The 27,555-nt window shown below is 36.8% G+C and overlaps 1 protein-coding gene across 3 annotated transcripts in view; it reads left to right on the top strand.

The window, feature by feature from the left end:
* The window catches only part of WDPCP (WD repeat containing planar cell polarity effector), a 293,475-nt gene extending 267,007 nt beyond the window's left edge, over positions 1 to 26,468 (top strand). For 2 of the 3 annotated variants that reach the window (XM_027555613.1, XM_027555617.1), the window contains exons 14-15: positions 6,989 to 7,091; positions 26,035 to 26,468. In XM_027555613.1, coding sequence (XP_027411414.1) covers positions 6,989 to 7,091; positions 26,035 to 26,072 — 141 coding nt within the window. In that variant the 3' untranslated portion in view covers positions 26,073 to 26,468. Of the gene's footprint in view, positions 1 to 6,988; positions 7,092 to 26,034 lie in introns of those variants that run through there. The other variant, XM_027555616.1, reaches the window with a different exon arrangement.
* The last annotated feature ends 1,087 nt before the right edge of the window (positions 26,469 to 27,555 follow it).

Raw genomic sequence — 27,555 nt, 5'->3', positions numbered from 1 at the left:
GAAATGGCAATCCACTCCAGTACTATTGCCTGGAAAATCCCATGGACAGAGGAGCCTGGTAGGCTACAGTCCATGGGGTGGGTCGCAAAGAGTCGGACACGACTGAGTGACTTTCCTTTCACTTTCATGATGAAGAAAGGACATCTTTTTTGGTGTTAGTTCTAGAAAGCCTTGTTGGTCTTCATAGAATCATTCAACTTCAGCTTCTTTGGCATTAGTGGTTGGGGCATAGACTTGGATTACTGTGATGTTGAATGGTTTGCCTTGGAAACAAACAGAAATCATTCTGTCATTTTTAAGATTGTACCCAAGTACTACATTTTGGACTCTTTTGATGACTATGAAAGCTACTCCATTTCTTCTATGAGATTCTTGCCCATGTCATCTGAATTAAATTTGCCCACTCCAGTCCATTTTAGTTCACTATTGCTAAGATGTTGATGTTCACTCTTGCCATCTCCTGTTGACCACTTTAAATTTACCTTGATTCATGGACCTAACGTTCCAGGTTCCTATGCAATACTTTTCTTTACAGCATTGGACTTTACTTTCACCACCAGACACACGCACAGTTGGGTGTTGTTTCTGCTTTGGCTAAATCAGCCTCTTCATACCTTCTGGAGCTATTTCTCTGCTCTTCTCCAGTAGCATATTGGGCACCTACTGACTGGGGAGTTTGCCCCTCAAAAACAGTATAATGTTATATATTATATGCATAAAAGGTAGATGTAATATTTTCGGTAAATAAACGTAGAATTCCTTTGTAAGACTAAGTAAGTATTGCTGTCATCACCAATCTGTTTTAATTTCTTTTTTAATTGGAGGATAATTTGATTTTTGGCTTGATTGCTCCCTTTTCTTTTGACTCTTCCTTTTCTACATCACCAGTCTTGGACATAAGATTGATCACATCATTTCCTTAGGAAGAGTTTCCAAAAGTATATATGTGCTAATTATAAATTCTGATATATTAATTAAATATGGAATCATCAAACTTTTTCTATAAAGAACCAAACAGCAAATAGTATAGGCTTATGGGTCATGAAGCAAAATCGAGGTTATTATATAGGTACTTGAGAAAACAAATTTCCATAGATCTTTATTGATAAAACAAAATTTTAAATGTAATAATTGAGTATGATAGCAAATTTCCATAAATATTTTCTATAAAGTTAAAAATCTAATACTTGAGTACAGTTTTCATAATGAAGTTCTACAGATATAAATAAGGGAGTTCTTTTGGGGGAATAAGAGTTGAAAGGTGCTATTTCTTATCAACAAAATCCATTGTAAATATTCATCTGTGGATACTGATCTATGGTGAATTTTCATTTTGCAAATTTCTTTCCTCATAGACAACTACTGCCAAATATTTATATATATGACATGAGTGTATGGTTAATTGCACATATTCACTGATAAGAAGGCATTTTTAGAAACTCTATTAGCTAAAGACTAGACTGCCTTTTAAGTCTAAATTTGGCAATAAGGAGTTCATGATCTGAACCACAGTCAGTTCCCTATCTTGTTTTTGCTGATTATATACAGCTTCTCCATCTTTAACTGCAAAGAATATAATCAATCTGATTTCGGTGTTGACCATCGGGTGATGTCCATGTGTAGAGTCTTCTCTTGTGTTGTTGGAAGAGGGTGTTTGCTGTGACTGGTGTGTTCTCTTGGCAAAACTCTATTAGCCTTTGCCCTGCTTCATCTGTACTCCAAGGCCAAATTTTCCTGTTACTCCAGGTGTTTCTTGACTTCCTACTTTTGCATTCCAGTCCCCTATAATGAAAAGGACATCTTTTTTGGATGTTAGTTCTAAAAGGTCTTGTAGGTCTTCATAGAACCGTTCAACTTCTGCTTCTTCAGAGTTACTTGTTGGGGCATAGGCTTGGATTACCGTGATATTGAATGGTTTGCCTTGGAAACAAACAGAGATCATTCTGTCGTTTTTGAGATTGCATCCAAGTACTGCATTTTGGACCCTTTTGTTGACCAATGGCTACTCCATTTCTTCTAAGGGATTCCTGCACACAGTAGTAGATATAATGGTCATCTGAGTTAAATTCACCAATTACAGTCCATTTTAGTTCACTAGTTCCTAGAATATCGACATTCGCTCTTGCCATCTCCTGTTTGACCACTTCCAATTTGCCTTGATTCATGGGCCTGACATTCCAGGTTTCTATGCAGTATTGCTCTTTACAGCATCGGACCTTGCTTCTATCACCAGTCACATCCACAGCTGGGTATTGTTTTTGCTTTGGCGCCATCCCTTCATTCTTTCTGGAGTTATTTGTCCCCTGATCTCCAGCAGCATATTGGGCACCTACTGACCTGGGGAGTTCCTCTTTCAGTATCCTATCATTTTGCCTTTTCATACTGTTCATGGGGTTCTCAAGGCAAGAATACTGAAGTGGTTTGCCATTCCATTCTCCAGTGGACCACATTCTGTCAGATCTCTCCACCATGACCCATCCATCTTGGATGGCCCCACACGGCATGGCTTAGTTTCACTGAGTTAGACAAGGCTGTGGTCCGTGTGATCAGATTGGCTAGTTTTCTGTGAGTATGGTTTCAGTGTGTCTGCCCTCTGATGCCCTCTTGCAACACCTACCATCTTACTTGGGTTTCTCTTACCTTGGACGTGGGGTATCTCTTCACAGCTGCTCCAGCAAAGCACAACTGCTGCTCCTTACTTTGGACGAGGGGTATCTCCTCATGGCTGCCCCTCCTGACCCTGAACATGGAGTAGCTCCTCTCGGCCCTCCTGCACCCGTGCAGCTGCCACTCCTTGGACATGGGGTTGGCCCTCTCGGCCACTGCCCCTCACCTCGGGTGTGTGGTAGCTCCTCCAGGCCATCACCCCTGACCTCGGGCATGGGGTAGCTCCTTCCCGCCACCGCCCCTGACCTCGGGTGTGGGGTAGCTCCTCTTGGCCGCTGCCCCTGACCTTGGGCTAGATAGAATATTAAAAAGTAGAGACATTGCCAACAAAGGTCCGTCTAGTCAAGGCTATGGTTTTTCCAGTAGTCATGTATGGATGTGAGAGTTGGACTGTGAAGAAAGCTGAGTGCCGGAAAATTGATGCTTCTGAACTGTGGTGTTGGAGAAGACTCTTGAGAGTCCCTTGGACTGCAAGGAGATCCAACCAGTCCATTCTAAGGGAGATCAGTCCTGGGTGTTCATTGGAAGGACTGATGCTAAAGCTGAAACTCCAATACTTTGGCCACCTCATGTGAAGAGTTGACTCATTGGAAAAGACCCTGATGCTGGGAGGGACTGGGGGGAGGAGGAGAAAGGGACGACAGAGGATGAGATGGCTGGATGGCATCACTGACTCGATGGACATGAGTTTGAGTGAACTCCGGGAATTGGTGATGGACAGGGAGGCCTGGCATGCTGCGATTCATGGGGTCACAAAAGAGCTGGACACGACTGAGCAACTGAACTGAACTGAGACTGCCTTTTAATATGTTAGTACATTGTAAATTAATTACGTCCCTTAATTGCACCATTAGAGTTTGAATTATGAACAGTTCCTTGGAACTTGTATCAAGGTTGAAAAATGCCATGGACTGAAATATATTGCTGGGACTTTGTTATAAGTATGTCACTTTATTTTTTGACAGTTTTAAATTTTAATTTTTACAGGAGGTGTGTAACACAGCCTGGTATTACTTGCAAGTCAAAACAATGTTAGTTTTCACTGAAAAGCTTTATCACAATGTAAGTTTCACAATAAGTACTATTTGGCTTGTAGTTTTAAATTGAAACATTTTCAAGTCTGCAAGATGAGCTAATTCCAGAGCCATACAGACTTGAGTGGTTGAACACAGTTCTTCCAGCCATTGAAAAATGTAAACACTGTTCTTTTTTAAAATTGAAGTATAGTTGCTGTACAATATCATATATACAGTATATAGTATATATATAATCTATATATATATATATATATAATATAGTGATTCACAATTTTTACAGGTTAACTCTATTTATATTTATTATAAAATATTTGTTATATTCCCTGTGTTATATAATATATTCTTGTAGCCTAATTTATACCTAATAGTTCACACGTCTCAATCCCTTATGCCTATCATGACCTTCTTTTCTCTCCGTTGGTAACTAGTTTGCTCTCTGTATTTGTGAGTCTACTTTTTTGTTATATTTGCTAATTGTATTTTTTATATTCCACATATAATAATATCATCTAGTATTTGTCTTTCTCTGTCTGACTTATTTCACTTAGTATAACAACAAAACAAAACTACTGAATGGGAAAAATTATTTGCAAATAATATGACCAATAACATATTGGTTATTGGGGTTAATATCCAAAATATATAAAAAGTCCACACAACTGACCATCAAAAAAGAAACCACCTGATTATAAAATGGGCAGAGAAACTGAACAGTTTTCCAAAATTTAAGAAAATGCAGACACCCATGAAAAGAGGTACAATTATCAAGCAAATGCAAATCAGAACTACAATGAGATATCATCTCACAGCTGTCGGAAGGGCCATCATCAAAAAACACAAATGACAAATGCTGGCAAGGATGTAGAAAAAAGGGAATCTTCATATACTGTTGGTGGGGATGTAAATTGGGGAAAACAACATAGAGTTTTCTCATAATAACTAAAATAGAACTACCATTGTTGCTATTCAGTCACTAAGTTGTGTCCAACTCTTTGCAACCCCATGGACTGCAGCATGCCAAGGTTCCCTGTCTTTCATCATTTCCCAGAGTTTGCTCAAACTCATGTCCATCAAGTCAGTGATGTCATCCAACCATCTCATCCTGTCATCCCCTCTCCTCCTGCCTTCAATGTTTCCCAGTGTCAGGGTCTTTTCCAGTGAGTCAGCTCTTCACATCAGGTGGCCAAAGTATTGAAGCTTCTGCTTCAGCATCAGTCCTTCCAGTGAATATTCAGGGTTGATTTCCTTTAGGATTCACTGGTTTAATCTTGCTGTCCAAGGGACTCTCAAGAGTCTTCTCCAACACCACAGTTCAAAAGCATCATTTCTTCATTGCTCAGCCTTCTTTACAGTCCAGCTCTCACATCATACACGACTATTGGCAAAGTCATAGCTTTGACTAGATGGACCTTGTCAGCAAAGTGATGTCTCTGCCTTTTAATATGCTGTCTAAATTTGTCATAGCTTTATGACCCAGAAATTCCATGCCTGAGTATATATCTGAGAGAAACAAAAGCGCTGATTTGAAAACATACATTCACCCCAGTGTTAATAGCAACACTATTTACAATTGCCAAGATACAAAAGTAACCTAAGTATCCATCAACTGATGAATGGATAAAGAAGACTACACCACACACACACATACAAAACAGAATACTTCTCAGCCCTAAATGAGATTTTTGCCATCTGCAGCAACATTAATGGACCTGGAAGGCATTATGCTAGGTAAATAGCATTGATAACTCAAGGACTGTATAAAAGGCAGGCTATATTTGGCTAGTAAGCCATAGCTTACCAACCCCTGCTATATAAAGTCTATATTCCCAGTAAATATAAATGCGTGTCTCCCCGCCAAACTTTGCAACCAATAAGTAACAACTTTAAAAAAACTGTGCAGTTTGAAATTACATTTTTCAACTTTGAATATTGGGAAAGTAAAATATCTTTTCATGATTATGAAAGTGAAAGTCGCTCAGTTATGTCCAACTCTTTGCGACCCCATGGACTATAGTCTATGGAATTCTCCAGGCCAGAATACTGGAGTGGGTAGCCTTTCCCTTCTCTATGGGATCTTCCCAACCCAGGGATTGAGCCCAGGTCTCCTGCATTGCAGTTGGATTCTTTACCAGCTGAACCACAAGGGAAGCCCAAGAATACTGGAGTGGGCAGCCTATCCCTTCTTCAGCAAATCTTCCCTACCCAGGAATTGAAGGGAATTCCCAGGGTCTCCTGCATTGCAGGTGGATTCTTTACCAACTGAGCTATCAGGAAAGCCCTGATAGCTCATGATTATAGGCCATTTATATTTCATCATTGAAACTTGTTCGTGTTCTTTATACCATTTTATTGCAATAAAATTCTCATTCCAACAATCATTTTGTGTACCAAAGATTTCTAAGTCTTTTTTAGTAGCTCTGTCTACTTGTTTAGAATTATTTTCCACTGCATTCTCTCACACATCAAACATTCCTTCCGTATTGAAAGACCTGTTATTGCCTGACGGAACTGTGGTTTTTCAATCTTCTCTACATACACATGTCAGATACCATTCATTTTCTGTTGGCTTACCTCCATTTTCCCTTCTAGTATAACTCTTATTTATCCTTCAAAACATAGATCAAGGATCAGTTCCTGCTCTTTGGTTCCATACCATTCTTAACCCTGCCATAAAACCTATCACACTAAGTTATTAGCTGTTGTTTACAGTGGTCTTTCTCCCTACTGGACTCAAAGCTTGTTGAGAAATGGTATTGTAATTGACCTCTCTTTCCACAACAGTGCCTGGCACTTAATAGGCACTGATTATCTGTTGACTGACTGAGTTCAAGATAATAGTATTAATAATATTAACAAAGTAATATGTAACAAGTGCATAAATATCAGAGACAATTTGTGTAATATTCCTTGTAAACTGCTTATCATAATGAACAATTGAATTTTGAAGAAGCTATCTGAGATAGTAAAATTTCATTATAGAAAACCGCAACTAAGATTTTTATTCCCTGATAAAACTGAGTATGTTGAACATTTAACAGCTTGTCTTTTTCCCTAAAGACTCAAAATAATTTATTTAAATAACTGTCACTAGTTATAGCCAGGATTTGCAATTCAAGAAAATTTGCTTGTACTAGAAAACTGAGAAAATTAAAATATAAAAAAGAATGTTCATCAGCCATGTCTGTTTTGTAATCTGAACAGTAAGTTCTCTTTTTCAAAATCTCATTTGTAACTTGACTAAGATTCATTTTGGATTAATGTTTTATTTTGCTGTATTTCCAAAGGACATCCATTACCTTGCACTAGATAAGGGAGAACTAGCACTAGCTGAAGTGGCAAGAAGGAGAGCTAGCGATATTGATGCAGAATCAATAACCTCTGGAGATGGTAAGATTTAATGCTGTTTTTTTAAAGTGCTTTTTGTTTTCATCAATGCTTATTTGGTATCACTTCTATTTACATTTGTAGGGCATGGTTGGTTAATTTGAATTACTTTTTCTGTAAATACAGTGTCTTTAAAAAAAAAAGAATTAAGCTTAGGTAAATAGTACAATATGGATGTTTAAGTTGAAATTGTGTTCATCTGTAAGTGACTCTTAAGGTAACTGAAAAGAAATTTTACTGGCTGCTCACAGTAAAGGGTATAGACTGCAGATTCAGTTTAAAAAAGTTACCAAACAAACAACAAATAGCAACAACAAACCTTAGAGAAAGTTATTTCCAGAGTTGCCACATTATATTTAAGTATATTAAGTTATATATTATTGAATATTTATAATGTTTAAATATTATTTAAATGTCTAGTTTTTGAACAAAATTTTGTTTTTTTTAATTAAATTTTTATTTTATATTGGAGTATAGTTGATTAGCAATGTTATGTTAGTTCATGTGTACAGCAAAAGTGATTCAGTTATACGTATACATATATCCATTCTCTTTCAGATATATTCCCATATAGATTATTATAAAATATTGAGTTCCCTGAGCTATACAGTAGGTCCTTGTTATTTATATATTTTATATATAGTAGTGTGTAATGTTAATCCCAAAGGCACGAAATTTCTGTTTATCAACTTTGTATCCTAAAACTTACCCACTTATATCCTCTAGTAGTTCTCTGGTAACACATTTAGGATTTTCAATGTATGGTATCATGTCATCTGCAAAGAATGGAACTCTTCTTTACCAATTTGAATTACGTTTCTTTTTTTTCTGATTGCATGGTTAGGATGTACAAAAGTATGCTGAATAAAAGTAATGAGAATGGACATTTTTCTCTTGATCTTGATCTTAGATGAAATGCTTTTCAGTGTTGAGAATTTTAGCTGTGAGTTTGTCATATATGGCCTTTATTGTTGAGGCAGGTTCCCTCTATGCCCACTTTCCATAGAGTTTTTATCATAGATGGGTGTTGGATTTTGTCAAAAGCTTTTTTTCTTCAGCTATTGAGATGATCATAAGGTTTTTATTCTTCATTTCTTAATGTGGTGTATCACTGATTGATTTGCAGATATTGAAGAATCCTTGTATCCCTGGGATAAACCCCACTTGATCATGGTGTATGATCCTTTTATTGGATTTGGTTTGCTAGTATTTTGTTGATGACTTTTGCATTCATCAGTGATACTTGTCTGAAATTTTCTTTTTTGTGTGGTATCTGTCTGGTTTTGTTATCAGTGTAATGGTGGCCTAGAATGAGTTTGGGAGTGTTCTATCTGCAATTTTTTGGATGATTTTCTAAAGGATAGGTGTTAACTCTTCTCTGAATGTTTGATTAAATTAATCTGGTCCTGGACTTTTTGTTAGCAGGTTTTTTTTAAATCACATTTTCAATTTCAGTACTTGTAATTGGTCTGTTCATATTTTCTATTTCTTCCTGGTTCAGTATTGGAAGGCTAGCCATTCTAAGCATGTGTCCATTTCTTCTAGGCTGTCCATTTTGTTGGTATATAATTGCTTAGTCTCTTAAGATCCTTTGCATTTCTGGAATGTCAGTTGTACCTTCTTTTTCCTTTCTAATTTTATTGATTTGAAACATCTCCTTTTTTTTTTCTTGAGTCTTGCTAGAGGTTTGTCAATTTTGTTTATCCTTTCCGAGAACCAGCTTTTAGTTTCATTGATCTTTTCTATTGTTCTGTTCTCTATTGCATTTACATCTGTTTCGATCTTTATGGTTTCTTTTCTTCTAGTAACTCTGGGTTTTGTTTGTTCTTTCTCTAGTTGTTTTAGGTATAAGATTAGGTCCTTTATTTCGGATTTTTCTTCTTCCTTGATGTAGGATTTTATTGCTCTAAACTTCCCTCTTAGAGGTGCTTTTGCTGTGTCCCATAGGTATATCAATTATGTCCATCTGGTCTGTCATTTAAGGCCTGTGTTTACTTATTTTCTGCCTAGAAGAGCTTTCCATTGATATAAGTGGGTGTTAACATCCCCCACTATTGTTACTGTTCATTTCCCCTTTTATAGCTGTTAGCATTTGCCTTATGTGCTGAGGTGTTTCAGGAGCTTCCCTGGGATTCTCCAGGCAACAATACCAAAAGGTGCCATTTCGTCCTCCAGGGGATCTTCCTGATCCAGGGATTGAACCTGCACCTCCAGCATCGGCAGGTGCATTCTTTATCACTGAGCCACCAGGGAAGCTCCTGGAACACCTCAGACATGACGGAGCTCAGTCCAACTCTTTGTGACTCGATGGACTGTAACCCACCAGGTTCCTCTGTCCGTGGGATTTCCCAGGCAACAATACTGGAGTAGGTTGCCATTTCCACCTCTGGCAAATCTTCCCAATCCAGGGACTGAACCCACGTCTTCTGTATCTCCTGAATTGCAGGCAGATTCTTAACTGGCTGAGTCATCAGGGAAGCCTGATGTTGGGTACATATATATTTACAATTTTTATATTTTCTTCTTGAATTGATCTCTTGATCATTATGTAGTTTTTCCTTATCCCTCATAACAGTCTTTATTTTAAAGCCTATTTTGTCTGATATGAGTATTAAAAAAAAAAATCATGATTTTTTTTAATCCCCACTTTCTACCTGTATGTGTCCCTAGATCTGAAGTAGGTCTCTTGTAGACACATGTATATGAGGTTGGTTTTTTTTTTGTATCCATTTAGCCAGTCTGTGTCTTTTGGTTGGAGCATTTAATCCATTTACATTTAAGGTAATTGTCATATGTATGTTCTTATTGCCATTTTTTGTTTGGATTTGTTCTCTCCTCTTGGGATTTGATGACTATCTTTAGTGTTGTGTTTGGACTGCTTTTTCTTTATTGTGTCTGTATCTGTTGTAGAATTTTGGAGTGTGGTTCCCATGAGGTTTTAATATAGCAGTCTATATATATGTATAAAGATTGCTTTAAGCTTCATTTCAATTTCAAATGCATTTCCAATGTTCTGCATTTGTACTGTCCTCATGATTGCAGGCTTTGTCATATGTGTCTGTGGATGCTTTCTTATTTTTACTGTATATTTGCTTTTACCTCTGAGCTTTTCCATTCATAATTTTTTCTTGTTTCTAAGTATGACCTTTTCTTTTCCACCTAGAGAAATTCCTTTAGCATTTATTGTAAAGCTGGTTTGGTGGTGGTGCTGAATTCTCTTAGCTTTTCCTTGTCTATAAAGCCTTTCATTTCTCCATCAGATCTGAACCAGAACCTTGCTTGGTGTAGGGTATTCTTAAAAGGGGTAGATTTCCCCCTTTTATCACTCTATTGTGCCTCTTTCTTCTGGCCTGAAGTTTCTGCTGAAAAATTATCTGATATCTTCAAGGATATTATCGTGTACATTATTTGTTGCTTTTATTTCATTGCATTTAATATATTCTGATTGTCTTTTCCTTGTTTAATTAATATGTCTTGGTTTTTGTTTAATTAATATCCTCCTTGCGTTACCCAGCCTGAGACTCTCTGCACTTCCTAGACTGGAGTGAGTGTTTCCTTTCCCATGTTAGGGAAGTTTTTGGCTATAACTGTCAAATATTTCCTCAGGTCCTCTCTCTCTTCTCATTCTGGAACCCTTATAATGCAAATGTTGGTGCATTTAATATTATCCTGTGGCTCAGACGGTAAAGCGTCTGCCTACAATGCGGGAGACCCGGGTTTGATCCCTGGGTCGGGAAGTTCCCCTGGAGAAGGAAATGGCAACCCACTCCAGTATTCTTGCCTGGAAAATCCCATGGACAGAGGAGTCCAGTAGGCTACAGTCCATGGGGTCGCAAAGAGTTAGACATGACTGAACGACTTCACTTCTTCACTTATAAGTCTCTGAGACTGTCCCCTCATTTCTTTTCATTCCTTTTTCTTTACTCTATTCTGCAGCAGTGATTTCCACCACTCTATCTTCCAGCTCACTTATTCATTCTTCTGCCTCATTTATTCTGCTGTTGAGTCCCTCTTAATTTTTCATTTCAGTACTATATATTGTTCATTTCTAAGTCTTCCAGCTCTTCATTAAACCTATCTTGTATCTTCTTGTTTTGTTCTTCCATTCTTTTTCCAAATCTGACATCATGTTTACTTTCATTACTCAGTTCTTTTTCAGGTAGATTGCCTATTAGTTGTTCTAGGTTTTTATCTTGTCCTTTGTTGGACCATACATCTCTACCATCTAATTTTGTCTAACTTTCTGTGTTTGTGATTTCCTTTCCACAGGGTCATAATTCCTATTGCTTCTGATGTCTGCTGCCAGGGGGTTGAGGTTGGTCCAGGAGCTTGTGCAGGCTTCCTATTAGGAAGGACTAGTGCCTGCCCACTGGTGGGTGGAGCTGGATCTTCTCCCTCTGGTGGTCATGTCAAGTGGTGTGAGCTGTGAGCTCAGGTGGCTGGCTGTGAGCTCAGTACAACTTTAGGCAATCCATCTGCTGATGGGTGGGGCTCTGTCCCACTCTGTTGGTTGTTTGGCCCAAGGCATCCCAACACTGGAGCTTGCAGCTGTTGGCAAAAGCCAGGTTTTGGTGCCAAAATTGTGACCTTATGCCAATCAGTATTCCCTGGGGCCTCTGCCACCAGTGTTCTTGCCCCCAGAGTGAGCCACAGCTGATCCCCGCTTCCCCAGGATACTCGCTAAAACCTGCAGGTCAGTTTAACCCTGGCTCCTATGGAGTCACTGGTTTGTGCTGGTTCCCAGTGCACATGAAACCTTGTGTGCGCCTTTCAAGAGTGAACTCTGTTTCCCCCAGTCCTGTGGAGTTCCTGCACTCAAGCCCCACTGGTCTTCAAAGCCACATGCTCTAGGGGATCCTCACAATGCCAAATCCTGAGGCTGGGGTGCCTGATATGGGGTTCACAACTCTCACTCCTGTGGGTGAACCTCTGGAATATAATTATTTTCCAGTTTATGGATCGTCTACCTGGTGGATATGGGATTTGACTGAAGTGCTCCTCCTACTTTCTAGTTGTGGCATCTTTGTCTTTGGATGTAAAATATCTTTTTTAGTAGGTCCCAATCTCTTTTGTCAATGGTTGTTTACCATTTGGTTGTGGTTTTGGTGTGTTCATGAGGAGTGAGCCTAGGACAATGGGGGCAGCAACTGTCATCTTACTGCAGGTCTCATAGGGGCAGCAGTGGCCTGCGCATTCTCGGGACAGTGGTTGGTGACTTCTTGCAGGTCTTGTAGTGACAAAAAGGGTCTGTGCACTTCTGGGACATTAGGGGCAGATGCTAGGCCATCTGCATGGGTGAAGGCTTGGTGCTGAAGCTCAGGCTTCAGCTGTCAGACCTGGGATTAGATTGGCTGTTGCAGATATAGGCTGGAGTGTGGCAACAGAGGGTAAACTCAGAAAAGCTGGGACTCCCCAGGGAGGCAAGGAGCCATTATTTGGGGGCATGTTAAGAAAGGGATGGGTGTAGACCTTCACACAATAAGTAACTCAGTAAGTATTTGTTGAATGAATGAATATGTGAATGCATGAAGAGTTATAATACAAAATTAAAACAGGAAAAGGAGAAAATGAAAAAAAACAAGTCAGTGATCAGATGGTTTTCCAGGAGGAAAGTCTCTGAAACATAGAGATTTTGTATATCCCTGTACCAGTCCAGACTGTTTTTCTTCACCAAACTGTTACCTAATAGGACATCCTCTACTTTTTCTTCAAAATTTCCTTAGCTCTTCATGCACTATTCCTTACCATATGAACTTCACTGAGAATTAGCTTGTCAAGTTTCATGAAAACTTCACAGGTATTTCAGGTGAAACTGCATTAAGCTAATATTGTCATCCTTATAATGAATATTCCTGTCATGAATGTGGCACCTCTCTCCTTTTATCAGGCCTTGAACCCTCTTCAGTGATGTTCATCAATTTCTCATAATTGTCCTGCACATCTTTTATTAATATATATTCCTATGACCTTATTTTCTGTGATACTGTTTCTTTTTAATTTAATGATTTTCAATTTTAATGAGATACAATTGACATATAATGTGTAAATTAAGATGCACAATGCATTTTTGATACTTATATATGGCAATGTGATTACTATAATTGTGTTGGCTATCACCTCTATCACATCACATAATTACCATTTTGTTTTTGTTGTGAGGAATATTTAAACTCTACTCTTAGTGATTTTTAATAAACCAGTATAGCACTATTAACTATAATCACAATGTTGTACATTAGATCCCCAGAACTTATTCATCTTATAACTGGAAATGTGCACCCTTTGTCCAATATCTCCCCAGTTCCGCTACCCCTCACTCCCTAGTAACCATCAGTAATTTTGTTTCTAAAAGATGAGCTTAAGATCCACATGTAAGTGATATGGACTTGCTTTGTCTCACTTATAATGCTTTCATGATGCATCCAAGTGGGCACAAATGGCAGGATTTCCTTTTTCTCGTGGTTGAATAATATTCCATTGTGTGTAATTTAAACAAACACACAACCTCTTTACCAGGTAAATGTAACTGAGGGACATTACGTTGTTTCCATGCCTTGGTTTATGTGAATAACACTGCAATAAGCATGGGGGTACAGATATCTTTTCAATATTTCTGTAATTGCCTTTGTATATCCAGATGTGAGATTTCTGGATTGTATGTTAGTTCTATTGTTAATTTGTTAAGTTCCATACTGTTTTTCTCAAAAAACAAAAAAACAGTATTGGCTGTACCAGTGTACATTCTACCCAACACTGCACAAAGGTTCCTTTTTCTCATGTCATCATCAACACATTATCTCTATTCTTTTTGATGACAGCCATTCTAAAAGGTAAGAAATGATAACTCACTGTGGGTTTGATTTCCATATTCCATATTCCCTGGTTAAAAGTGGTATTGAGCACCTTTTCATGAACGTGTTGGCCATCTGGATGTTTGTTTCAGAAAAATGTCTGTTCAAGTCTTCTGCCAATATTTTCATTGTTTAAAACTGTTTCTTTTGCCACATAGAAGCTTTTAAATTTAGATATAGTCCCACTTATTTTTATCATTGTCACTTGCTTTTGCTGATGCTTAAAAAAAAATTGCCAAGACCAAAGTCATGGAGCTTTTCCCTGTGTTTCCTTCTAAGAACTTTATGGTTTCAGTTCTTTAGTTTTTAATTCATTTTGAGTCAGTTCTTGTGAATGGTGTAAGATATGGGTGCAATTTCACTTTTCTGCATGTATTTATCCAGTTTTCCCACTACCATTTATTGAAGAGACTACTCTGTCCCCACTGAGTGTTAATTCCCTTGTCAAATATTAGTTGATACATATGTGTGCATTTATTTCTGACTATCTGTTCTGTTCCATTGCTCTGTGTGTCTGTTTTTATCCCAGAACTGTACTGTTTTGATTATTACAGCTTTATAGTATAGTTTAGAATCAGGAACTGTGTTTTCTCCAGCTTTGTTCTTTATCTGGATTTGTCTGTTCAAGGATTTTTGTGGTTCCACACAAATTTAAGGATTGTTTTTCCTATTTCAGTGAAAAAATGCTACTGCAATTTTTTATTGGGGCTGCATTGAATCTATAGATAGTGTTGAGTGGTATCGTCATTTTAACAGTTTAATTCTTCTAATTCATGAAAATGGTCTATTTTCCATTTCTGTCATTTTCAATTTCTTTCAAAGACATTGTTTTCAGTGCATCGATCTTTAATTTCTATGGTTAAATTTATTCTGCTTTTATGCAATTATAAATGAGATTGCTTTCTTAATTCCTGTATCATTATCTATTACTAGTATATAGAAACTCAGCTGGTTTTTGTGTACTGATTTTGTATTCTCTAACTTTACTGCATTCTTTTATTGGTTCCAACATTTTTTTGGTGGCATCTTTATTTTTCTATATCTTTAGTTTTGGACTTCCTTGGTGGCTTAGATGGTAAAGCATCTGCCTACAATGCAGGAGACCTGGGTTCAATCCCTGGGTTGGGAAGATCCTCTGGAGAAGGAAATGGCAACCCACTCCAGTACTCTTGCCTGGAAAATCCCATGGACGGAGGAGTGTGGTAGGCTACAGTCCATGGGGTCGCTAAGAGTCAGATACCACTGAGCCATTTCACTTTCACTTTTTTAGTTTTCTACATATGTCATCTGAAAAATAAGACTGTTTTACTTCTTTTCTGAATTGAATGCCTTTTACTTATTTTTCTTGCCTAATTTCTGTAGCTAGGACCTCCAATAAAATATTGAATCAAAGCAGTCAGGGTAACATGAGCTTCATTGTTAGTGCCTTCAGTTCAGTTCAGTTGCTCAGTCGTGTCCGACTCTTTGCGACCCCATGAATCGCAGCACGCCAGGCCTCCCTGTCCATCACCATCTCCCAGAGTTCACTCAAACTCACGTCCATCAAGTCCGTGATGCCATCCAGCCATCTCATCCTCTGTCGTCCCCTTTTCCTCCTGCCCCCAATCCCTCCCAGCATCAGAGTCTTTTCCAATGAGTCAACTCTTCACATGAGGTGGCCAGAGTACTGGAGTTTCAGCTTTAGCATCATTCCTTCCAAAGAACACCCAGGGCTGATCTCCTTGAGAATGGACTGGCTGGATCTCCTTGCGGTCCAAGGGACTCTCAAGAGTCTTCTCCATCACACAGTTCAAAAGCATCAATTCTTCGGTGCTCAGCTTTCTTCACAGTCCAACTCTCACATCCATACATGACCACTGGAAAAACCATAGCCTTGACTAGACGGACCTTTGTTGGCAAAGAAATGTCTCTGCTTTTGAATATGCTATCTAGGTTGCTCATAACTTTTCTTCCAAGGAGTAAGTGTTTTTTAATTTCATGGCTGCAGTCACCATCTGCAGTGATTTTGGAGCCCAAAAAGATAAAGTCTGACACTGTTTCTCCATCTATTTCCCGTGAAGTGATGGGACTGGATGCCATGATCTTGGTTTTCTGAATGTTGAGCTTTAAGCCAACTTTTTCACTCTCCTCTTTCATTTTCATCAAGAGGCTTTGTAGTTCCTCTTCACTTTCTGCCATAAGCGTGGTGTCATCATCTGCATATCTGAGGTTATTGATATTTCTCCTGGCAATCTTGATCCAGCTTGTGCTTCTTCCAGCCCAGCGTTTCTCATGATGTTCTCTGCATATAGGTTAAATAAGCAGGGTGACAATATACTGCCTTGACGTACTACTTTTCCTATTTGGAACCAGTCTGTTGTTCCATGTCCAGTTCTAACTGTTGCTTCCTGACCTGCATACAGGTTTCTCAAGAGGCAGGTCAGGTGGTCTGGTATTCCCATCTCTTTCAGAATTTTCCACAGTTTATTGTGATCCACACAGTCAAAGGCTTTGGCATAGTCAATAAAGCAGAAATAGATGTTTTTCTGGAACTCTCTTGCTTTTTTGATGATCCAGTGGATGTTGGCAATTTGATCTCTGGTTCCTCTGCCTTTTCTAAAACCAGCTTGAACATCTGGAAGTTCACAGTTCACATATTGCTGAAGCCTGACTTGGAGAATTTTGAGCATTACTTTAGTAGCATGTGAGATGAGTGCAATTGTGTGGTAGTTTGAGCATTCTGTGGCATTGCCTTTCTTTGGGATTGGAATGAAAATGGACCTTTTCCAGTCCTGTGGCCACCGCTGAGTTTTCCAAATGTGCTGGCATATTGAGTGCAGCACTTTCACAGCATCATCATTCAGGATTTGACATAGCTCAACTGGAATTCCATCACCTCCACTAGCTTTGTTTGTAGTGATGCTTCCTAAGGCCAACTTGACTTCACATTCCAGGATGTCTGGCTCTAGGTGAGTGATCACACCATCGTGATTATCTTGGTCGTGAAGATCTTTTTTGTACAGTTCTTCTGTGTATTCCTGCCACCTCTTCTTAATATCTTCTGTTTCTGTTAGGTCCATACCATTTCTGTCCTTTTCAAGCTCATCTTTGCATGAAATGTTCCCTTGGTATCTCTAATTTTCTTGAAGAGATCTATTATGTTGCTTTGTTATATCTAGGATATTTTGCCTGTGTGCTTTAAGATTTTCAGTCCTGCTTACAAGAAGGAGAAAACAGAAGGTAGGCACATTCTTTTCTTGTTTAGGGTACAACCCCAGGAGTTGTTACACACCACCACTTCTACACATATCCCATTGGAGAAATCCTAGTCACAAAAGTACACCCAACTGTAAGAAAATCTGGAAACTATGTTATTTGAGATGACCATTTACGCAGCAAAAAGAAACACAGCTAAAAGCAGTTGCCACTTGAGGGAAAGCTACCTGTTCATCTGTTACACTGAGTTTTGAAGAATACTATTTAGAAGAAGAAAAGCAAAATGGGAGAACTTCTTTTATATGATCCTCATATGCACAGAAATAAAGTGATTTAAATGAACTGAACTGAAAAACCTATTTCAAAAATTATTCCCAGATACACATAATATGGCTGTCTATATATTAAGAAATTCTTCCAAATGTATTATATTTCCAAATACACTCATCATATATGATCTTTCAGATACCATACTATAAAAGGCTGAAGCTTTATAATTTCCAAAGCTGAAGCTTTGCCATTTCCTTTTAAAATATATTTTTAAATTCTGATATGAAAGGTTATTTGTGCATAATTTTGAACTTTAGAGAATATCAAGGACTTCCCTGGCAGTCCAGTGTATTAACAGTGGTTAAGTATTAACAGTGGGTAATGCTCTCCTGCAGAGGGCACAGGTTTGGTCCCTGGTTGGGGAACTAAGGTTCAGCATGCCACATGGGATGGCTGATAAAAATTACTCATTATCACCCAGAGACAACTGATAATGTTAGTCAACTTAATTTTTTTTCTTATGCATATGTTTAACAAAACTCATTTATCTTCCTTTTTGTTACCAAGTGGTATGTTGTGTCTACATTCCCATGTCATTAAAAAACATTAAAAAGCCTCGTTTTTAATGTTTTCTTATTCCTAAATGCCTTACTGATTTTAGTATAAAATCATAGTACCATTGTAAAAGTGTATAGAATTATAGATGATAAAACATGAAAGATTCTTTTATACTTAAAATCTCATTATTAATATAAAATTAGTCTAAAATTAAGCTACAAAAGTTTTTCTTTCTACAAACAATTTTAAATGTGGTTAACTGTTTACCTACATTGTAGTTGCGAGGCTATATTACTTGTTTGATTAACGTGATACATTCAGGCCAATCCACTTTTGGCTCCACTTTACCTATTGTCTATTTATTGTGTCACAATATCAGTTTTGACCTATACCTTCCTACCTCTAGGCATCTTTGCCTAAAAATGCAGCCCTAAACCCATCACAATTATAAGCACATCAAAGACTATCTTCTTTGCTTAGCTGCAGAGATCTATACAGGACTGTATTACATGTGTAACTTAGACATAAAAGTTTTCAGTAAAATTCCTAAGCATGATTATCCAACCTTTACTTTCTGTGGTGACATAATGTTGTCAATCATAGAATGTGACATATTAATACCAATTTTTAATTACCTTACATAAAGATTTTTTTTGTTAGATGTGGACTTTCAGGTTATACCTTTTTATGATTTAAATATTTAACATATTTTTGAATTCTAATATACTAAATCACAATACTGTGAAACAAGATGTCTTCTTTTCAGAATTCTCCTACTCATAAATGAACAGTAACCTAGCAAAAGATAACAATAATCTTAGATGCAAACATTAAACAATTTGGGCTTTAACCCAACTTTTTCTCTTTTTCAACGTCTCAAACCTTCTCTGACTTATTTATTAATTAGACTAGTTAACCGTGCTGATCCAGAATAGAATTGTTCCCAAATAAATTTTTGCAAGTAAATAATGAAGAATTTTGCCTAAGGATTGATATGTTATAGTAAAAGTAACTAATTAAACCATGAAGTTAAGAGTAAAAAGAATATGTGCTAACCTGGCTAGTATGGAGTACAGCAAAAATACCTTGTATCAATAGTCCCCAATTGTAGACAGATGGATTCAGGCAGTTTTTATGCTACAAACTTTAAGAATACTAAGGTGGTCATCAAGAAAGACTAGCCCTAGTTTGGCTAAACTAGTCAAGACTAACCTTCTGACAAGTCACTTTTGGGGATCTCAGTTTGCTCATCTATAAAATAAGATAACTAGAAGAGTCTTTTCAGCACTAAAATTCTATGCATATGAGTACATATAATTAAACAGAACCCAAATTAAAATGCTATATACAACTATGGGGAAAAAAATCATTTTTGCATAGATGGTTAAGAATCCTCCTGCAATGCATGAGACTTGGGTTCGACTCCTGGACTGGGAAGATCCCCTGGAGGAGGGCATGGCAATCCACTCCAGTATTCTTGCCTGGAGAATCCCCATGGATAGAGGAGCCTGGCAGGCTACACTCCATGGGGTTGCAAAGAGTCAGACGTGACTGAGTGACTAAGCACAGCACACCCAGTGGTACAAATAAATTTGAATATTCTCTTAGAGGGTGAACTGCTTTATTCAAGAATGCTTTTGAATTAAAGCCTCTTAAATACTGACTTTAAAAGACTTACTTTATTTTGAAATTTACTCGAGCATAAGATGTAATATCAGGAGCAAAGGAGTCCAAGCAAAGGAGCTAATACAGAAAGAATAATTTCTAAATAAATAGAATGATTTCACATATATTTGCCAACAAAAGTCACAAAATTATTTAACTTTAGATCTGACTTTGGACTTCTTACAGATATTTTACATGTATTAAGTTCTCCATTCAGAATTTATATCAATTCTTCCTTTTACTTTTACTATGTCCCCAAGATGTCTCTTTGCACACAAAAAATATTTTTTATATTGTTGGTGTATAAGTTTGAGTTAAAATCATACATCTTCCTTATCAAAATGAGGTGGTATCTTTAGCTAATATTGTAAAGTAAAAAAAAAAAAGGATTAAATAAGACAATGAATCTAAAAAAAATTATCTTTATAGCTTACAACATGGCTTCATATAACCATAAATCTATGTTCTCAAGGGGAGTAAGAGAAGAATCAGGGTTTTTCTAGTGACATAAAGAAAATAAAATGCCCCTCATGCCCAGGTCTAATCATCCTACAATTTGCTGTGAGGTAGCATTCCATTTAAAGCTGATCTACTCCAGCCTCCACCATAGACATACACACCTCTCAAGAAATATATGTGTCAGGAACTTGTAAAGTATTCCAGTGATGCACTATGACTAACACTTCCCTTGTGACTCAGCTGGTAAAGAATCCACCTGCAATGCAGGAGACCTGGGTTTGATCCCTAGATTGGGAAAAGGGAAAAGCTACCCACTCCAGTATTCTGGCCTGGAGAATTACATGGACTGTATAGTCCATGGGGTTGCCAAGAGTCAGACATGACTGAGCGACTTTCACTCACTCACTATGACTAACTCCAATGGCCTTGAAAGTGCCAATTAAGGCTATCTCCTCCCAGTTCCAAGTTCAAGGATATCATGTTGGTAACTCAAAACTGGCTATGGTAGAAATATTTTACACCACAGAAATCAGGAAAATGGTTGGTTTGGGGGCTTTTGTTAGGTTTGATTTTTGAAGAGCTGGTTGTTTGTCATTTAATAGCACATGACTGAGGTAATCCCAGGTTATGGTTCCTGTCAGCCAAGTGTCCACATATCAAAGATAAGACCTGTAACTGTTCCTAATTGTACAGCTCCCAGAAATGAATTTTTAACTTTCATGAATCCTTCTCCAGATGGATATGAGAGAGAGTAAGGTCCATATGCTGGGTAATTTATTGCTTGTCTTTGAACCTATATAGCACTATTGTTCAATAGTGAAGTGAAGTGAAGTGCAGTCGCTCAGTCGTGTGCAACTCTTTGCGACCCTGTGGACTGTAGCCCACCAGGCTCCTCAGTCCATGGGATTCTCCAGGCAAGAGTACTGGAGTGGGTTGCCATTTCCTTCTCCAGGGGATCTTCCCAACCCAGGGATCCAACCCAAGTCTCCTGCATTGCAGACAGATGCTTTAACCTCTGAGCCACGAGGGAAGCCCAGCCACATACTTATTAACCTTAACTTTTCTACATGTTAAAAGTACATCTCAAATTACGCGTTAAATTTTCATCAGAAATACTTTATCTGTATTTAGAGTTCATAGTTTTCAGTTGAAGAAGTAATTTCAGGTACCCAAGTTGGTCCATACATTCTTAAAAAGTTTTCACAATTACTGACGATCAGTTTTTAAATTTAAAATTTTTAAATAGATGAAATTTAAAAATTAGTTCCTCGGTCATACTAGCTATGTTTCAAGAGTTCAGTAGCCACCCATAGTAGTAGTTCCCATACTGGACAGTGCAACTATAAAGCATCAGCACCTCAAAAGTCTTGAAGACCCTTGAGCCTTAACACTGTGCCAGTGTGATGTGTGGAATCAAATGATTTATTTAACTCTTCAGTGCTTTAGTTTTCTGAGACAACAGTAATCTTAGAGGAATAAGCAATTAATAATTCAACTATTTAATCACAGACATTCTAATGGTTGCTATAATCATTAAATCACTCACATGATAGAGCAGCTGCCATTTGTGGCATGTCAGGTTATTTTAAAACCAACTCATCAAGCAAGCAGTAGCTCATTTTGAAGAAGAGCTTAACCTTGTTAGATGTTAGTAGCTAAAAATGCTAAGCATTTATAGAATTTCTTTAAAGGACTTTACAAGATTAATTATAATTAATCTTATAATAATGTATTGTTCCTGTTAGTGAATTCCTGAGGTTAAAGAAGGCCTTTCTGTACAACAAAAATGTTCAGCAATCAATTTGTCATATATTCTATACTACAGTGTATATAAATTCAAGTCTTAATATCTCACTCCTAAGAGATGAACAAGAAAAAATGTTCACCTTAAGTAACTTTTCTGATCCAGACTACAATAAACTAATCTCAACACAGAAAAAGTCCTTTTGTAACATTCATCACTTGTGTACTGTCTGTGAAACAAGTACAGCTTTCTTGATTATATGAAAAAGATTTTAAAATCCCATTTTTATGGTACTTAACCTCTAAACTGCCATCAGAACCATAACAACACCATCCATTTTCATGCGCCTTACCATTTTCTAAACACTTATCTGCATCATTTTATCTTAGCAACCCTAAAAGATACACAAGACAGATGTTTTGTTAATTTTTTGAATGAAATTTGAATGAAATTCAGAGAGGCTGAGTGCCTTGCATACATATTACATAGTGATCCATGCAACAGCTAGAGCCAGAATTCAGGTCTTATAATTTTAGCCACTGTTTATCAAGTGCATACTTTTAGCTGGTGAGTATGTTGAACACTGCATTACCTCACAGTAATCTTATATCTGTTTTACAGATGAAGAAAGTATGATGCACAAAGATTGTTACATATAAGTCCTTTCTGAAAGCATGTGTTCTTCTCTACTGTGCTGAGTCCAGAAATGAACTATTATCAAAGCAGGAGAATAAAGGAACTAATCTTCATCAAAAACAAAAATTACTATAGACTAGCACACATTACTTGCCCAACATAGTGCTATGCTTGGCAATTACCATCATGTTTCATATTCATAACAACCAAACAACCGTTAAGAGTTAAGTATTAGTTTTCCCATTTGTAAGTAAGGACAGAGACTCAAAGTGACAGAAGCAGAATTTAAAACCATTCCTGTTTGACTCCGAATCTTATACTCTGAACCACTCTGTCATTCTGCTTCTGAATTGCTAGTTCACTGTAATCTCCCATATATTTCTTATTGCCTAATGTTACTTATTTTTTGAGTTGTTTTGTCTTTTGTGGGGTGGGGGGCTGTCATTAAAAAAAAAGATAGTGAGGTTTACTTTGTCATCTTTGTTTACTGAATTATCCTCACAATGCCAAAAGTGAGTACTTGTACCATTTTCATAGCATTATGCAGTAAAGTAGCTTTGATCAGTGTGTCATACAATCTCTATAATAACTTTGAGCAATGAGCTGGCAGATTATAGTACTACTATGGAACTGAGTTTCTCTACCTTAGACTTTGAGCTCTAAACAGTTGCTTCACCTGTTCAGTGGTAAGCATCAGCAATTTCTCCAAAGTTAAAGGAAATTGACTTGTTTGTTAAGTGTTTTGATTTAAAGTTGTATTTATAATAACAAAATATGAGATATAAGACTAAGCATTATTACAGTAAAATTTCTTACAGTATAGCTAAATAATTTACATTAACAGAGGCCATGAAGTGTGGGTGAGGAGTGATTTCTTAAGTCAAAAAACTTTTTTCTTATGGACTTCTCATTTCACATTGCCTTAATAATCAGAAACACAAGTATTTAGATCTTCTTAACACTTTTTCATGACAAATGGTTTGTTAACCTGAGCACGATAAATACTTCTGGGGCAAATTTTCTGTTAAAATTCAATTGGTTCTTTTTTATTTTCTGGCTAAATTCCACAGTTAGGTAGTTACTGTGTTCCTGGTAAGAATGCCTCTAAGAAGGAAGTAAAACAAGTTTGTGCATATACATACATATTGCACGGTCAAAAGTGAAGACAAAATGTGAAAGAGAAGCATGTTGTTTCTAGTAAAACTCATTCCTTATCTAGAATTAGTTGTACTCATAAATATAGGTACTGTAAGTAAAGATGGCTGTTTCATTTTTTATAAAATTTATAGTTTTTCAAGCTAATAGTCTGGATATTTGGAATGTATTCATTTAAGCAGAAGAAATAGCTGGCAAATGTTTTATGTCAGGTGGTATGCATGCTGTTTATAACCTTTCTTCTCTTTATTCAGTGTAAGGTAACTAGATGTGACAGCGTATGACATATCACAGAGATGACTCAGTCAGGAACTGCAAGAAGTGAGAAAAACAGTACCTTTTAAAAGGGCCTAAATAAATAGTACTTAAAGATCTGTAGAGTGTAGTATAGTCTTTTTTTTTTTTTTTTTTTAACCCTGTTATCTATCAAAAAGAATTGAGTTCAACTGCTTAAATGTTGAGGAAAGTCTTTTACTCAGAGGAAAGTGAACTAGGGTAATGTGCCCTGCCAATTCAGGTTGGGGAGGAATCTCTTGTTTCCTTTAAAATTAGGAGTGCCTACCGGCAGACATATCTTGTTTGTTTAGAGTTTATATATCTATTTGTTGACCAAAAATTCAATGATAACGTTTCCATCACCTACTTTTCCTTTTTGTCTGAAGCCTTTGCAATTATTTAGCTTTCATTACGAATTCCTGTCCCAAAGCATGGGATTTCAACAAAGAACATGGTTAGATCACAAGGCTTGCTTTTAAAGGGCTGAATTTTTTTTTCTGTCATAGGAAAACAACTGTGTACATTAGTGAATGGTAAAGTATGACATACACTTGGAGAAATATATATACTGTAAGTGTTCAACTCAGTAAACACACCCATATTACAGCCAGATAATGAAACTGAACTTCACAACACCCTAACAAATCTCCCTTGCCCCACCTTCTCAAACCTCCAAAGGATAAACATTTCTGACTTCTAATACTACAAGTCAGTTTTAACTGATCTTGTATGAAAGTCGTCTGTCCTTCTCTAGAAATATTAATAGGTTCACTCATAAATGTATGTACTTTAGTAATGTATGTTGATGACTAGTAGGGTCTTTTGGGGCAGGGTTGGGGTCTGACTTATTTCACTTAACATTACTTTTATGAAATGCACCCATATTATGTATATTATTCCATTGTATATAGCAATATATAACACAATGTATTTATTCATTTTGTCAATGATGGGTATTTCAGTTGTTTCCAGTTTGGGGCTCTTATAGTCTTCAACCAGAAATGGATGAATATACCCATCCATTTCTATATATATTCAACTTCAATAGATACCTCCACAGATTTCTTCATAGTAGTTGAAGCAATTTATATTTTTGTCATCAGTACATGAGAACTACAATTTAGTCTCTTTGCCAACAGTTGTTAGCCCTTGCCATCATCTTAACTCAATCTGAAGGGTGTATACTGCTATTATAGATGTAGTTTGTATTTCTTTGATGACTTCTGAAACTGAGCATCTAGTTATATGTTTTTGGCAGTCTGATTATGTTTTGTAAAGTTCTTTTTCTCTTGTTTTTTCAGTTCTTTATATAATCCTGATATTTAACTGCAAATATTTTCTACTACTTAAGTTCCCTTTTTTTGCTTTTCTAATATTATATTTTGATGAGAAGTTTTTAATAGTAATGTACTGCAGTTTCTCATTTTTTCTCATTATGTTGATTAAATTTTGTGCCCTGTTTTAAAAAGTTTGTAATACTCCAAGTTATTGAAGAGATATAGTATGTTTTAAGAACTTTGTCTTACCTTTTATACTTCGATCTATAATCCATATAAAATTGATTTTTGTATACATTGGGGGGAAGGGTTTTAAAAATGTGTGTTTTAACCACATGGATATCCACAAGAACCAGCACCAATTACTTAAAAGATTATCCTCTCTCTATTGCTCTGCAGTGTCACGTTTGTTTTAAATCAGGTAATTCCACTGTATCTATCATCATTGTTTCAAGTACTATAGAGTTATAAAAGGTCTGGGTTTCTAGTTATGTGAGTCTTTTTGGTTCGTTTTGTTCAGAATTGCCTATTCTTGGCCCTTTGCACTTTCATTTCCATTTTACAAACAACTATCAACACAGAAAGCACTGTTAGGGCTTTAATTGGGTCTGCATTCAATCTGTAAAATCGATTTAAAAGGAAATGACATCTGTAGAACATTGAATCTTCCATATATCTTTCCATTTATTCCTTTACTTTTTATGAATATTTCATAATTTTCAATGCAGAAATTCTTAATTTCTAAATATTGAGGATATTTATGCTATTATAAGTAGTATATTTTGAGTTTCATTTTCTGTATGCTTTCATAAATAAATTTTGTGTCTTTGTCTTATATGCACTGATTTCTTTTTAAAAAGGAGACTGGAGCAGATATGTGGAACAGAAGCACCATTGAGAAAGAAATAAGAGTGGCTCCTGAGGTTACTTAAGAGATACTACAAACCAACAACAATAAAACAAAACTAATAACCAAATTATAGTGGTCCTTGTGTACTAATGGTCTATAGCTGGACGATCTGTAAACTGGTTTTTATCCTCTACCTATTCTCTTGTTTTTCATTTGTATGATATTATCTCTTAGCATTGCCAGTTATTTTTACTGAATTCTAATTACTGAATTCAAAAAATTATACATGTATCAATGGTGTTATATTCCTCCAGAGAAGATTTTCCTTTTCCTGTGCTGGGCAAGAATGAGGGATGAAAACTTAAATCCAATCAGTAACTGTGCTAAATTGATGCTGGGTTGTAATTTTAGTAAAATTCAGCCTACCTCTGACCTTCCTCTATACCTACGTGTGTGTGTGTGTGTGTATGTATACATACATATACAAAGACATATAATCATATGTATTGTGTATGATACAATTTGTGGCAAGTGAAAAAGATAAAAAATTTTATCCAGATTTTTATTTCTTATCAGATGGAATTCTGGTGTGAAGCAAACTCTTCCACCCTACTTAGTATTGTCTTATCTTTAAATCTTGAATTTTATTGGATATTAGTGTACTTACAATATTGTGTTAATTTCAGGTATACAGCAAAGTGATTCAGTTATACATATATTCCATTTTTTCAGATTCTTTTCCCATATAGGTTACTATAGAATATTAAGTACAGTTCCACATGCTATACAGTAGATCCTGGTTATATGTTTCCCAAGATCCTAGTTTATCCCTCCCCACAACTTTTTCCTTTGGTAGCCATAAGTTTGTTTTTGAAATCTGTATGAGTCTGGTTTTCTTTCTTTTTTTTTGAAAATCAGCTCATTTACATCTTTTTTTAAAATTAAATTCTACATATGAGTGATAATATGATATTTGTCTCTGACTTGACTTCACTTTGTATAATAATTTCTAGGTCCACCTATGTTCCTGCAAATGACATTATTTCATTCTTTTTTATGGCTGAGTAGTATTACATTGCGGAGAAGGCAATGGCACCCCACTCCAGTACTCTTGCCTGGAAAATCCCATGGACAGAGGAGCCTGGTAGGCTGCAGTCCATGGGGTCGCTAAGAGTTGGACACGACTGAGTGACTTCACTTTCAGTTTTCACTTTCCTGCATTGGAGAAGGAAATGGCAACCCACTCCAGTGTTCTTGCCTGGAGAATCCCAGGGACGAGGGAGCTTGGTGGGCTACCGTCTATGGGGTCACACAGAGTCGGACACGACTGAAGTGACTTAGCGTAGCATAGTATTACATTGATATTTTTACTAATTTTTCCTTAGCCATTCCTCTACCTATGGACATTTAGAGTACTTCCATGTCTTGGCTGTTGTAAACAGTGATTCAGTGAACACTGGGGTGCATGCATCTTTTCAAATTATAGTTTTCTCTGGATATATGTATGCCTAGGAATGGGATTCTTGGATCA

This window comes from Bos indicus x Bos taurus, chromosome 11 (assembly GCF_003369695.1).
Source record: "Bos indicus x Bos taurus breed Angus x Brahman F1 hybrid chromosome 11, Bos_hybrid_MaternalHap_v2.0, whole genome shotgun sequence".
Classification (NCBI taxonomy): Eukaryota; Metazoa; Chordata; class Mammalia; order Artiodactyla; family Bovidae; genus Bos; species Bos indicus x Bos taurus.
Note: the sequence above shows the minus strand (reverse complement) of the source record. Positions and strands in the feature narration are given on the sequence as shown.